At 54.1% G+C, this 14,536-nt stretch overlaps 1 protein-coding gene across 4 annotated transcripts in view; it reads left to right on the top strand.

Annotated features, from left to right (window-relative positions):
- The window catches only part of L3MBTL1 (L3MBTL histone methyl-lysine binding protein 1), a 32,310-nt gene extending 18,004 nt beyond the window's left edge, over positions 1-14,306 (top strand). The window contains exons 10-19 of one of the 4 annotated variants that reach the window (XM_055082127.1): positions 264-340; positions 907-992; positions 1,176-1,286; positions 1,764-1,878; positions 2,673-2,772; positions 2,954-3,151; positions 3,242-3,291; positions 7,898-8,055; positions 8,488-8,550; positions 11,507-12,505. In XM_055082127.1, the coding sequence (XP_054938102.1) occupies positions 264-340; positions 907-992; positions 1,176-1,286; positions 1,764-1,878; positions 2,673-2,772; positions 2,954-3,151; positions 3,242-3,291; positions 7,898-8,055; positions 8,488-8,550; positions 11,507-11,641 (1,093 nt within the window). In that variant the 3' untranslated portion in view covers positions 11,642-12,505. Of the gene's footprint in view, positions 1-263; positions 341-906; positions 993-1,157; positions 1,287-1,763; positions 1,879-2,672; positions 2,773-2,953; positions 3,292-7,897; positions 8,056-8,487; positions 8,551-10,883; positions 11,389-11,506; positions 12,506-13,472 lie in introns of those variants that run through there. The other 3 variants (XM_024128591.3, XM_024128592.3, XM_024128589.2) reach the window with 3 other exon arrangements.
- The last annotated feature ends 230 nt before the right edge of the window (positions 14,307-14,536 follow it).

The raw sequence follows: 14,536 nt of genomic DNA, 5'->3' as shown, positions 1-14,536 counted from the left end.
TGTCTTGATTACTGTAGCTTTGTAGTATAGTCTGAAGTCAGGGAGCCTGATTCCTCCAGCTCCGTTTTTTTCCCTCAAGACTGCTTTGGCTATTTGGGGTCTTTTGTGTCTCCATACAAATTTTAAGATTTTTTGTTCTAGTTCTGTAAAAAATGCCACTGGTAATTTGATAGGGCTTGCATTGAATCTGTAGATTGCTTTGGGTAGTAAAGTCATTTTCACAAGATTGATTCTTGGGACAGTGAATAATTCTTGCATTTCAGGTGTGATCCCAGCAGCCCCTACATCCATCCAGTGGGCTGGTGCCAGAAGCAAGGAAAGCCCCTCACCCCTCCACAAGGTGACCCTGCAGCCTGAGCCAAGCCCTCCTCTCCCTGGTCCCTTACCAGTATCTCATTAGCTGGGTCTTTAGCGGGCAGGGTGAGGGGACAGATGTGGCCTGGAGCCTTAGCTTCTTTGCCTGGGAGTTGAGAACCCTCTGATCTTAGGAGAGGCCTGTCAAACCCTGACTCTGTTAATGTTGAAGGGAAGAAAGTTAGATGACCACCCCCCCTCAGCAAGGGAGCAGGAGTCCAGAGCAAAGAAAGTGTATCCTTCCCTGTCGGGGTGTTATGCTGGCCCACATGCAGTAGGGGTTCGGATGGGACCGGGGCTGGAGCAACAGAGCCGAGGAGGGGGCTAGGGGCCAGGGTTCCCAGAAAGCGCTGTGAACTGTGAGGTGGTGTGCTTGCTTCTGCCTGGCACCCCTCTGTCTCAGGAGCCCCCTGCAAGGAGCAGGCTGTAGTGATGCTGGGGGACTTCTCTCCACGGGCCTTTGTCCTTTCCATGCCCCTGGTCCTGCTTGGAGTGGGGGAGCTCCCCCAGTACACCTGGGTGCCTAGACATTGCGCTCATCCTCTCCTGCAGACTACCCAGACCCTGACAGCTTCTGTTGGGAGAAATATCTGGAAGAAACTGGGGCCTCTGCTGTGCCCGCCTGGGCCTTCAAGGTGGTGAGTCATCTCTCCCCCCACGGAGCTGAGCTCGGGAAGGTGAGGAGCCCTCGGCCAGCCAGGATGGGGCCCTGGCCTCCCCCTTTGGCTGTGGTTTCCCCAGGCACAGCACCTGGTCTCCCCCCTTGGGGACTCACCTCTGCTGAGCTGGGCCTTGGCCTGAAGGCCGCTGTCCCCCTGCAGCGTCCCCCGCACAGCTTCCTGGTCAACATGAAACTGGAGGCCGTGGACCGCAGGAACCCAGCCCTAATTCGTGTGGCCAGCGTGGAGGATGTGGAGGACCATCGGATAAAGGTGGCTCTGGGCCCCTCGGGCTGGGAGAGTGGACAGGCCAATTGGGCAGGACTTCCGTAGGCTGAGTTGAGGTCAAGGGCATGGCATGAGCCAGACTTGAGGGAGGCTGTGCGTCGCAGGGAAGGGAGCTCTAAACTTGAGGCTGAAGATCTTGGGTCTCAGTCTGGCCTCATCTGTGACTGACTTTTGTGAGTCTGGACAAGTCACATCCCCTCCCTGAGCCTATAAAATGGGCCTCATAATCCTTGTCCTAGCCAAGGATTGATGGGAGATGCCAGTAACTTAAAGGGTGAAACCCTTGAGAAGTGTGGTGGCCAAGACAGATTACTGTGGGGTTGGCCCCTTGGTTCTTCCAATCCAGGATCTTGCTTCTGACGGGCCCCGGGGATGGGGAGAGCCTCCTGGAGCCTGGAGGACCTCCCGGCTGAGCTGGGCTCCACGAGGAACACCTGACCTCCAAGGGCCTTTCCTCCCCAGCTCCACTTTGATGGCTGGAGTCACGCCTATGACTTCTGGATCGATGCCGATCACCCTGACGTCCACCCAGCGGGCTGGTGCTCCAAGACAGGGCATCCCCTGCAGCCTCCTCTCCGTGTGTACCCCTAGGGCCCTCTGACCCTCTCGTCCTGATGTCCGACCCTGCCCCCGAGCTCTGGCACCCCTCCCCCTTCTATAGTATGCCCACAGTGAGCTCTGGGGTCCCTCATCCTCCCCACCCTGGGGGTCTCTGCTACACATAGCAGTGCTTCTGGCCTCCCCAGTTTTCTGGGTTTGGAGCCTGGAGGTGTGAAGGGCCAAGCTCACTTGGGAGCATATGCTTAGGAGGTAGTTGTACCCCTGGGGAGTTCTCTCAGTGAGTAGCAGAGCCACACAGAGCATGTGCTGTGTTTGCTAAGGCAGTGTGGCTCCCTAAATCAAATCCTGGTCCCCTCAGCAGGCAGGGGTTAGAGGTCACCCACATCTGTTTCACGTGTGGTGTTGATTCATCTTGATTGTTCTCTGCACATGGGCAGAGCCTAAAAATCGTCACCAAAGTCTTGGGGGTAAAACTGAGAAACAAGAATAACGTGAAAATCTGCCTGATGTGGCTTCCGGGGGCAGGTGTGCCCACACCGGCTCTGAGTTGATCTCCCCAAGGGTTCTCCTCCTTTCAGAGAGTATGACCTGCAGGTTTCCACAAAGTATATGAGAGCCAAGCCCTCATTCCCCCAAGAGGGGCTGACATCCATATCCATCCAGGAAGTGGTGTCCCAGCCTGGTTCAGGACCCCTTGTACCTGGGGAACTGGTTCCCGGTGCTGACCTGCCCTGCCCTGCATGACTCCTCTCCCAGCCCCTCCCCCACTCCCAGGGCCCTGTGCTGACCCTTTTCTTCCTGCCCCTCCAGGACCCAGAGAGCCCAGCTCTGCCTCCCCTGGGGGCTGTCCCCCTCTCAGCTGTCGAAGCCTGCCACAGACCAGGACCTCCAAGTACAGCTTTCACCACCGGTGAGTGAAGGGCTCCTGCTAAGAGACCCTCGGGCATTGTTGCTCAGAGAGGGTCTGTTTTATACCCACTATGGGTGGTCGACCAGGGTCCACCCAGCCGGTCTCCTAATGGGGCCAGGGTTGGGAAGAGCTAAGTGGGAACAATCAGATTCAGCCCATCTTAAGCCTTCTTCTTCTCCAGAAAGTGCCCCACTCCTGGTTGTGATGGCTCTGGCCACGTCACAGGCAAGTTCACAGCCCACCACTGCCTCTCGGGCTGCCCACTGGCCGAGAGGAACCAGAGCCGGCTGAAGGCAGAGCTGTCCGACACGGAGGCCTTGGCCCGTAAGAGGAACCTCTCGGGCTTCTCCCTAAGGAAGAAGCCTCGCCATCACAGCCGGTGCGGAGGGCAAGGGTGCAGGGCCTCGAGTCCTCCTGGGCCAGGCCAGGCCCTGATTCCCTGCCACGGACCTGGTCCCTCTCTCTCCAGGATCGGACGCCCTCCAAAGTATCAGAAGATACCACAGGAAGATTTCCCGAGTGAGTCCTGAGTCATTTATTCCTGTGTCCTCCGCCGCGTTCACAATGAGTACTTAGTAATTGGTGGGAGGAGTCACCAGGGGTGCCCAGAGCCGGAGAAGCTGGCAGGCAGGCCACCTCTGCATTCGAGATACTTGGGGATACAGAGCAGTGGCAAGACCACAGGGTAGGGCCTTGAGCGACCTCAGATTCCAGCCCCTTTTCATCCCCGGTTTTGCTGTGATTTTCCGGGAAAGGCGCAGAGCCTCTCTGGACTTCTGGTTCACTGTGAGGTGGGATGATGCCTCCAGCTTTGCTTTTCTCAATCTAGGCTTCCAGGGAGGGAGGCCATGGCTGTCACTTTCTAGCTGTGTGGCCTTGAGCAACTTAATTAACATCTCTGAGCTTCAGTTTCCTCATTTGAAAACATGAATAATATCTGCCTTTCTGGTGTCAATTACCTGAAATAATAGTGGCTACTTTGCTGTTTATTGAGCACCTACTATGGGCCCAGCACCGTTTCAGATGCTTTACCTAAACCGTTGCTGACTCTCACAAGTGGTCTGTAACATAGATGTCGTTCTCTCCTGAGAGAAGAGGAGTGAGAGGTTGGTAGAGTGAGGTCATTTGCCCAAGGTCATTCACCTCATAAGGGGCTGAGCTGGGCTTCAAACTCGGGTCTGACTTCTGCTATCGCTGCTGGTACAACAGACGTAAATTATCTGACCCACATGTCAGTTCACTTTTCCACCTCCTTTGTCTTAGCTTGGCGGCAACAGCCAAGTACCACAGACTGGGTGGCTTCAACAGAAGTGTACTTTCTCACACTTCTGGAGGCTGGAGGTCCAAGCTCAAAGGATCAACAGGTTTGGTTTCTTCTGAGGCCTCTCTCCTTGGCGTACAGACAGCCACCTTCCTGCTTGTGTCCCACATGGTCTTTGCTCTATGCCTGTGTGCCCCCAGGGTCTCTCCATGTCTCCAAAATTCCTTTTCTTATAAGGATACCAGGCAGATTGGATTAGGGTCCACCTTATCAGCCTCATTTTAACTTAATCACCTCTTTAAAGGCCCTTTCTCCAAATACAGTCGCATTCTGAGGTACTGGAGATTAGAGCTCTAACATATCAATTTTAAGGGGCATGGGACACAGCTCAGCCCATGGCTCCAAGGGGAGGGACAAGGTGACTGAGCCCTCCACTGCATGATGAATTCATCTATATCTTCAGCCACTGGCACAGGTCCTGATACACAGCAGGGATGCTGGGGATCTTGTTTCAGTTGAGTTGAATGTGCATCATTTTTTTTGTTAGATAGATAATTTTTTTGGCCACGCCTGGGGGCTCGTGGGATCTTAGTTCCCCGACGAGGGATCGAACCTGGGTCACTTGCAGTGGAAGCACAGAGTCCTAACCACTGGGCCGCCAGGGAATTCCCTGAATGCACATCACTTTAAGGCAAGAAGAGACCCTGAGAAATCACCTGGATCAATGCACAATTTCTGGGCAGGACCCAGGCTATTCCAGTTCTTCAGGAACAGTCTCTGTAACCCGGGCAGTATTAGCACAGAGATTTAAAGCGCAACCTCAAGGCGGACTGCCTTTTACATGCTGTGAGATCTTGAGCAGGTGAAGCCACCTCTCTGAGCCTCAGCTTCCTCATCTGTAAAATGCTAATAATAATAGTGCCGGGCTTCCCTGGTGGCGCAGCGGTTGAGAATCCGCCTGCTGATGCAGGGGACGTGGGTTCGTGCCCCGGTCCGGGAAGATCCCACATGCCGCGGAGCAGCTGGGCCCGTGAGCCATGGCCGCTGAGCCTGCGCGTCCGGAGCCTGTGCTCTGCAACGGGAGAGGCCATGACAGTGAGAGGCCCGCGTACCACAAAAAAAATAATAATAATAATAATAGTGCCAATCTTAAAAGGTGGTGAGAGGCTTAAATGAGGTGGTCCATGTGAAGTGCTTGATAACCTGCAGGAATTATTAGTCCTGATGTCTTGCCTGACTCCCTCTTGCTGCTGTTCCATACTGTTTCCTCTTGGTAGAAACAGAAGGCAATTCCCACAGCCTCAGGCCTGAGTGAGGCGGGTCTTGGCCTGCCTCCCGGCCCTCACTGCCGTGGGCACCTCTTCTATCCCGTCCTGGTACACCTTGTCGGCTTCCATGTTCTGACTGCCAGAGGGCTCTTGCCTACTGTGTTCATTCCAGAATTATCCTGAGAACTCCTTTCTACAGACTGAGGCTGTGGCCCAGATTGGACCGGGAAGGACTCACCCAAGGCCTGAGGCACTTCAGGGACAGGGTGGGGGACAGAGCCCAGGCCTCTGACCTCTGGGCAGAGCTCCCCATTCCACCAGCTGGCTCTCCCAGAGGGGACACTTGTCACTCTGGATTTCGTTCCGGAGGAGACTTCTCACGCATCCGTGGGTAGACCTTCTCCCTGTGGGTTTGCTGGGAAACAGCTCCCTGGGGGAGACTGCCTGGAGAGGACAGGCCTCAGCTGTGCTCACTCTGTTCGCGGGATCATTCACGCCCCATGAGTGTCAGCTGTTGGAAAGAATGAGGAAACCGCAGTGATTTCCTTACCCAACCAGTTTATTTACAGATGGAGAAACTGAGGCCCATGTTAAATGACCTGCCCAGGACTAAAGAGCAAGTTAGTAAGGAACTAACCCCATTTCCTGATTCTGAGTCCAGTTTGTGTTTTCTATTATACTGCATTACCCCCACTGCCGCCCTCACACCGTAGTTCCCCTGCCTTTCCGCAGTGCCTATTCAGCACACCGTTATTAACCTCCAGTAATAATAGTGCTATAGACTGAACGTTTGTATCCCCCTCAAAGTCATATGTTGAAACCTAATCCCCAGTGTCACGGTATTTGGGGTGGGGTCTTTGGGAGGTGATTAGGTCATGAGGATGGAGCCCTTGAGAATGAGATTAGTGCCCTTATAAGAGACCCCTTGCCCCTTCTGCCATGTGAAGACACAGTGAGACGATGGCAGCCTGTGGGTCAGGAAGCAGACCTTCACCAGATATCAAATCTGCTGGTGCCTTGATCTGGGACTTCCAACCTGTAGTACCGTGAGGAATACATTTCTGTTGCTTTTAAGCCAAAAAAAAAAAAGAACAAGAGGAGCTGTTTCTGACCTGCAGCTAGATGTTTTGTAGTTAGAGAAGATATCACGGGTGCCTGCAAAAGCTCCTGTCCTGTGCTCTGGGGAAGAAAGATAAGGAGAAGCACAGCTCCCAGATTCCTCGCCAGCGTACATGGAGCACCAGACACAGGGCTTCAAAGAGGGGTACCTGGGTGGACAGGAGGCCAGACCCGAGGGCAGGTAGATGAAGTGCTGGTGGCAGTAGCTGTCACGGGAGATCCGGGGTGCACCCCAAACGGGTCCTGAGAGAGCTGGCTGGGCTGTGGAGCAGTTGTAGGCTCCCTGGTGGTGCTGAAGGGTGGTGCTCTTCAGGGTGTGGGCAGGTGCCTGGGTTTGGGCTGATGAGCAGAGAGAGGCAGCAGGCGGGCCGAGTTACAGAAGAACAGTCAGTGGGGCTGGAAACAGGATCCCAGAGGCTCTGAGGATGATTGTGAGGTACAAGGAGTCAGGGTGAAAGGCTGAAGCAAAGAGGAGGGATGCAAGGACAATGTGATGAGCAGGGTGGGCCTGCATGAGGAGGGCAGTGGGGGACCGCGTTCACGAGAGTCTAGAGTTAGCACCTGAACAGGATAGAGCCGGCTGTCTTGGATTCTGGGCAGAGGCAGGGCAAGCCCCATGGGACAGTGGCCATGTGGCCCATCCAAGGCAGGTAAGGTGGGTAGGGGCCAGGTTTGCCAGAGTGGCCAGAAGTAGATGAAGTCCAAGCAGACAGCCACCAAGCCTGGCCAAAGAGGAAGCCAGGTAGAACAGGGTCACTTACCAAATCGAAGAGCTGCTTGGAGGCTGGAGTCGGGAGCCAGGGGTTCCAGGAACAGATCAGGAAGCAGAGGGACAGGCAGCATGGCGAGTGGGTCAGGGGTCACCCCAGATGTGCCGGAGTAGACCGGGGTCTGGTACGCAGAGAATGAACTAGACCCAGCTGGGGACGTAGTGGGGAGGAGTGGAGCTTGAGACAGAGGCAGCAGGTAGGGGGTGCGTGTCAGACTGGGCAGGCTGATCCTGATTCTCAAACAGGATCCCCCTGAGGCTGCAAGAATGGGGGCCCAAAAGGACTTAGGAAAAGGAGGGCAAGCAGAATGGACTTTTGATGTCCGGGCTGAGGTTGCTTGGATGTTGGGGGCCGTTTTGATGCAAGGTATCTAGAGAGTGGTGTTTCTGGGATGCTGCAGCAGATCCAGGAGAGAAGAGCATCCTCGAAGGGCCCAGGGTGATGCAGCCTCAGAAGGATGGGGGTGGGGCCATTCTACACAGTCTGTAATGTGAGGAACCCACTTTACCCCAAGGGGCGAGCACTGGATGAGGAGTCAGGAGATCTGATCCCCCTCTTGGCTCTGCAGGGCTGTCCGAAAGGGGCCATGGTCCTGCCACTCTGCCAGCCAGTCTCAGGTGGCCTGGGGATGAGCGGGCTGCGGGGACCAGGTTAGCCTTCGGCCTCGGCCGCCAGCCTCTGCTTCTGCCTCTGCCTCTGCCTTCCAGCACTGACCACTGACGTCATGCACCAGTCCCTGTTCATGTCGGCCCTGTCGGCCCACCCCGACCGGTCTCTGTCAGCGTGCTGGGAGCAACACTGCAAGCTCCTGCCAGGTGTGGCGGGCATCTCAGCCTCGACAGTCGCCAAGTGGACCATCAATGAGGTGAGGGCCCCTCCCTCTTCCTCCTCCTCTACTTTGCCCTCACCGCACCCTGGCAGGAGGGCTCAGGAAAGGCCCCTGTCAGGCAGAGGCCCACACCGCTCCTGACTCAACCTCCTGCGGTCCACAGTCCCTCCCAGCTGCTCAGTGGGGGCAGGTGGGGGGGACTGAGGGACTGTTTGATAGGCCCATCCTAGTGGATGGGGAGGAGGGCATGCTGCTAGTTCAGCAGGAGAGACAGGCTCAGGCCTGGGCCTCGGGAGCAAGGGGCCTCACCTCGCTCACCCAGCAGCACAGAGGTGCAAGATCCTCTTAGGCTGATAAGAAAAAGCAACACTGCCATAGCCCAGGAGGCACCAAGGCCGGGTAGGCCCGCCTCCTCCCTCCTCTCCCGAGCCCCGTCCCCTCGGCAACATGTCTTCTTTGGTTTCCAAGGTCTTCGGCTTTGTTCAGACCCTGACAGGTTGTGAGGACCAAGCACGGCTCTTCAAAGATGAGGTAAGGTGCAAAGCGCAGGGTGGGGACAGCGGAGGGTCACCATCGTTGAGATAGTAGGACGCAGGAGCCCTCCCCAGCACTCCCCCAGCTAGAGAGGGCCCCCTGTCATCCCACCTGGGGGGGCCAGTCATAGTGACCCACGTCTCTGGGAAAAATCTGGTACGCACCATGGCCCAGCTTGGGAACCACACCGTCTGTTCAGACCGTCCTCAGGAAGGGAAACCATCCTGGAAACAGGATTCCATTCGCAGCAAAAGTTGTGCTCTCTGCTTGAACTTTTGTTTTCCAAACTTAGCTTCCTCAGTGGCAGTCAATTAAAGTGTATTTTGACTGGCACAGCTATTGCCATTTACTGCAAGGATCCTAACACACACTTAAAATTAAGACCCAAAGGCTTACCAGAGTGGAGAAGCAGTGAGCTGTAGGTGAAAGACCACTAGTTCTGTGGACAGAGCGGAAGCAAGTGACACCCATTAGAGATCTTCCTGTAGGTGACAACAGGTCACAAATCAACGCTCTTTGAGTGCAGTGGTTTAGCCAGCTGTGGAATCACCCCAGAGTTTGATCCTTGGGCATCCTCCCCTTTTTAGGAAAAGGTCTATCTCTCCCAGCAACATCTGCTGTGTATCTCAGTTCATCATGATCTGTGAAGCAAAAAAGCAATGGCAAAAGCAGGGAAGGTGTGCTGGTGGCCCACCGGCATCATAGAGAGTCTCAGGGTGGAGGAGGACCTTTGCAGGGTCTGAGGATTACCTTCTCCGGGATCTGGTCCATGTCATCCATTTCCCCAGGGAGGACCATGCTCCAAGGAATGGGCTTTCTCTGGCTGAACTGATGCTTTCAGGGACATGAGTCAGGATTCTTTCCAGCCAGGACACAGACCATTCATTAAAGGGATGCTTCATGAGTGAGAAATTAGAGCATATCGGATAGATGGTCTTAGGGGTAGTCTGTTCAGTCTGGTGGTTGGCACTGATGGGCCTAAGAAAAGTCTGCCCAGTCCTCCCTTTGTCACCTTTATTGTAGCTCTCATGTATTTGTTTAATTTACTCGGCAAATAATTATTGAAGTCTGCTGTGTGCCTGGCCCAGCATCATGTGATGAGGGCAAATTCCTTAGTCTTTCTGCCTCAGTTTCCTCACCTGTAAAATGGGGGTAATTAATACTGGTACTGCTTCAGAGGGGTGTTGTGAGAATTATTAAATCAGTTAATATACGAAAAGTGTTTAAGAACAGTGTTGGCCATGTAAGAAACACCATAGAAGTGTTTTGTTTGCCATGATTCTTAAGGATGGAGCATAGGAGGGGTGATACCTTTTCAAAAAGGGGGTCCCAGTACCCAGAGGAGGGGATTCTTCAAGCCAAATGGTGGGACCAGGAGCCACATGGCCCTCCTGCCCAGAGGCTCCGCAGCCCAGCCAGGCCCACCCGCTAAGAGAAAAGGCCCTTGTGCTCACCATACCCCACCCCTAGCCCCATCTCCTGCCCTGGCTCTCTGCATCTCTTTCCCTCCTCCCCAACGGGCTTCTCCCCTCCCTTTCCCTACCCATCTCCCTATCCCGGAGAATTAACAATTATTTGCTTCACCTATTTTTAGATGAAGCAGTTTTTTGTTTTTTGGGTTTTTTTTAAGAAAGGTTATTTTATTTATTTATTTATGGCTGCATTGGGTCTTTGGTGCTGCAACGCGGGCTTTCTCTAGTTGCGGCGAGCAGGGGCTGCTCTTCATTGCGGTGCGTGGGCTTCTCATCGCGGTGGCTTCTCTTGTTGTGGAGCACGGGCTCCAGGCTCACGGGCTTCAGTAGTTGTGGCTCGTGGGCTTAGTTGCTCCGCGGCATGTGGGATCTTCCCAGACCAGGGCTCGAAGCCATGTCCCCTGCATTGGCAGGTGGATTCTTAACCACTGCGCCACCAGGGAAGTCCCAGATGAAGTAGTTTTAAGTAGAAAATGGCCATCACGACATTTCACCCCTGAGTACTTCAGCACGCATCTCTAAAAACTAAAGTCTTTTTCCACATAACCACAACCTTGTTATCACACTGAACAAGTGGACAGTAGCTCCTTTATATCACCTAATACCCAGCCTGTATTCAGATTTCCCTGCTCGTGCCCAGAGTATCTTCTGCAGTTGGTGTTTTTGAGCCAGGACCCAAGCAAGATCCACACAGTTGGTTTGGGTTGTTATGTCTCTTAAATATCTTCTATTCTAGAATAGTTTCCTCTCCTTTTTAATTTTATTTAATTTTTATTTTTTTGTGACATTGGAAACAGTCTTGGTGAATGTGAACTTCCAGATCTGTCTCACTGCTTCCTTGTGGTATTGTTTAACTAGGTCCACTCTCCCCTGTGTCTTTTATCAACTGGATGTCAGGTGCAGAGGTTGGTTAGATTCAGATTTAATCTCTCTTTTTCTCTCTTCCTCTCTTCCTTCCCAGCACCACCCCCCTTCCTTCTCAAGAATAGCTCATAGGTAACATGGTAGCGCTCAACCTGCAGCACGTGGGAATGCCCTCGGTGTCTGCTTATTTACTATTCGCAGTGCCAAGATTGACCCTTATGTGGGGACAGCAACAGCAGGTATTTTGAAGCCGCTGTCAATGAGGACTCAGAGGACATTATGTAAACACATACTGAAATCCAGACCAGCCAGCAGAAAGAGAGAGAGTGAGAGCGCGTGTGCGTGTGTGTGTGTGTGTGTGTGTGTGTGTGTGTGTGTGGACGTGGGGAAACCAGTGGATATCTTTCTTTCCTTCTCTCTCCCCATTGCTGTCTTCCTTTTTTCCTTCCTCCCTCCCTTGTCCTTTCTCCTTCCTCTCCACCCCTCCTGTTTCCCTTCCCCCATCTGTCCTTTACTCCTATTTTCTTTCTCCCTCTCCACCCCCCATGCACACCCCCTCCTTCCCCGTGACCCTCTCCACCTTCTCCGCTTTCCACCTCCCTCCCGCAACTCCTCAGATGATTGACGGCGAGGCCTTCCTTTTGCTGACACAGGCGGACATTGTGAAGATCATGAGTGTCAAGCTGGGCCCAGCCTTGAAGATCTATAACGCCATTCTCATGTTCAAAAACGCCGACGACACCTTAAAGTGACTGGCTTAGGGCTGGTCTCTTAAATATCTCCCTCTGCAGCTGCTGCTTCCTTCCCGGCTTGAGTTCCTCACATCCCATCCGTGCCCCTGCCACCCTCTGTCCCTTATCAGGGGTGGTCCTTCTCGCTGGGGCTGCATTGTACAAGGTCCAGGGAAGCAGAGGAGCCCTGGGGAGGATGGAGTCCTAGCCCCCGAGTCCTAGAGCTCATCTGCCACCGGGCACACCGGTGAGGGTGAGACTGGGCGGGGCGAGCGCCACTGATGGAGAAGTTTGAAGGTGCCCCACCCATGGCGGCCCCACATCTCCAGCGACTTGTTTCATCACCAAAGGGTCTTTCTCTCAGCCGTTAAGAACAGTCTGGTAGAACAGGAGTCCTCCAATCTGAGGCCCTTTTCTCTTTGGCATCTCTCTGTGCTGTTGCTTCCTTGTTTCCTTTCCTCCTATCAGGAAGCGACCCTGCCGAAAATGTATTTATTCAAAAAGACACCTCCCCTCTTTCTGTCTGCTGGTTTTGCTGCCCACATTCTGCTGCCTGGTTTCCTGGGCACGGCCCAGCCAGACCCCGCCGGCTCTTCCCTCTTAGATGGGTGAGCCCCAGAGATATGTCTTCATAGGATCCATTGGGAGGCTTTGGCTGCCTTTCCGTTTTTTGCCTGGAAGTGAGGGATACTGAGCCAGGATGCCTTCTTCAACACGCCCAGTTCTGGACCACATGGTATTTTAGTGTCCCATGCCCCATCCTGTTTCCAGTAGAGTGGGTGGTTAGAAACTGTTTAACTTCTGTAGCAGAGGTTAAGGTTCCACGATGTCCCCCCTACACCCCTTCTGTGTCAAGTGTGGAGAGGAGGCACCCTGGCTGACTAGGTGGCCGAGGCCAGCCCCAGGGTACATGAGATAACCTCGGGCCTTGGGCCAGCAGGGCAGTCCGGCAGGCATGGTGGCTTTCAAAGCTGGGTATAGCATCCTTCTCTGCAGCCATGGGTCTCAGCCAATGTGTTGCCCGGGGGTTACAGGCCCTATGCCTGTCAGGCCTCCTGCTGTGGGGATGTAGCACTCTGCCTGGCACATACACCCCATGGCATCACATTCAACCTGTCCCTTAAATGTCTTGCTCTCGGGGAGTCTTATAAACACCCCTTGAAGTTGGGAGTTGGGAAGAAGGTGAATTCTGTCTTCGAAGTCTCCATGTCCCTTAAGCCTCTCTTACCATTCTCCATCTGTCTTGTACTGCCAGCCAGGTGCCTGCCAGGGCTCTGGGACTTTGACCTTTCTGTCCAAGAGGGCGCCTAGCCTCCACTGAGCCACTGCCAAACCCGCCTCCCAGCCTACAGGGGCGGGGGCAGAGGCCACGGCAAGAGCCAGCCCCACACATGGGGGTGCGGAGCCACTGCCAAGCTCCTGTGGAGCCAGGGGCCTTCCCCAGACCCCTCCTGTCCATCCTGTGATGTGTATGTGCGGGTGCGTGTAGGGCATTCTTGGAAGTGTTTGACAGGGTGCAGGTGTGAGGCTCGGTGCTGGGAAAATGTCAAGGGCTATTATTGTTAAAATATGAAGCTTTATCTTTGGGAAACCCAAAACTCTGTTGAGTCCCTGCCCCAGTCCAGGAGGGAACCTTCTCAGAGGCAGCTTGGCCAGGGCAGCCATTCAACTCCCCCAGCTGAGTTGCCACAGGGCTGCAGAGGGTCCTCAGAGGCCCTACCTTCCTGGGAGGGCTCGGCCAGGCCCTGCCTCGGGCTGGGGGTTGGGTTTACAGAGGCTGCACTGGGGCCCCCTTGGCCAGGAGTAAGGAGGAGTGAGCTGAGCCTCTCTCTCTTGGTTGCTTGGGTGGCAGTAAAACCCACCAGCTCCGTGGCCTCGTCTGCTCCTTGTGAAACTGGGGAGAGATGCTCGTTGACTCTGGTGTGAGGAGAAGACAGCAAGCACACACAGCTGTGCTGTGGGGCCTCTCCGCTTCTAAGGAGCACAGCTGGGACGGCTGTGCCATGTGGGTCTGTCCACCACCATCCTAATGCTTGTCTACAGGAGAGACAGGATGGACCAAGGGCCTTGGAGAAAAGGGCTCCCAGGCCTCCGAACTTGGAGGCCTCAGCACTGTCTGCGCCAACATCAAACTCTGGAAAGAAACCAAATCATAGAAAAGGGGGAAAGAAATCTGCCTTCTGTCTACCCCGCTTCCCTTCACCCCATCCCTTCCCCAAATGAGATCATTGTACCTTGACCTGGGCTCCTGCGGTGAGGGGTGAGGGGAGGGAGCTGGCACCGCTGCCCTGTGCCCTCCGCCCTGCTCTCCAGCGGCAGGAACCACATACCCTTTGGTCCCGGCAGCCTCTCCCAGCCCTTGCCCAGCCCTGGCCTAGGGCAGTGAGATGCTTTCTGTTTAATTTATGAAGCAGAGAGAATGATCCCAGAGTTCAAAAATGAAGCCTGTTTGCACTTTCATTCACATGCACTTTGGTGGAGTTAATGTTTTTTGTACTTGCCTCGTGAGAGAGAGTGTGTGTGTGTGTGTGTGTGTGTGCGCGTGTTCGTGTGTGCACGCACATGTGCGTGTTCTTTAAGAGAATCCTCTGGTTAAAGTCACTCTTGACTCTTGAGAGAGAAAAAGTGACAAACAAAATGTGGTGTATTTTGTCAGTGTATTGAAACAACATAAATAAACCTGAAGAACGGGATGATTTGCTATCAGAGTCTGTTTCTCTTTTCATGATCCAACATCCAGAAAACACAAAATGAATATTGTGCCGTTACTGAAGAGAATAAAGCATTCTGTTTGCTGTTAGGGGTCCTAAAGAACCTGATTTTTATTCTATTTTAAAGATAAAAAACAAAGGATAGGGCTTCCCTGGTGGCGCAGTGGTTGAGAGTCCGCCTGCCGATGCAGGGGACACGGGTTCG

The sequence above is a fragment of the Physeter macrocephalus genome, unplaced genomic scaffold (genome assembly GCF_002837175.3).
Source record: "Physeter macrocephalus isolate SW-GA unplaced genomic scaffold, ASM283717v5 random_20, whole genome shotgun sequence".
Classification (NCBI taxonomy): domain Eukaryota; kingdom Metazoa; phylum Chordata; class Mammalia; order Artiodactyla; family Physeteridae; genus Physeter; species Physeter macrocephalus.
The sequence above is the reverse complement of the archived record's forward strand: the minus strand, read 5'-3'. Positions and strand labels throughout refer to the sequence as shown.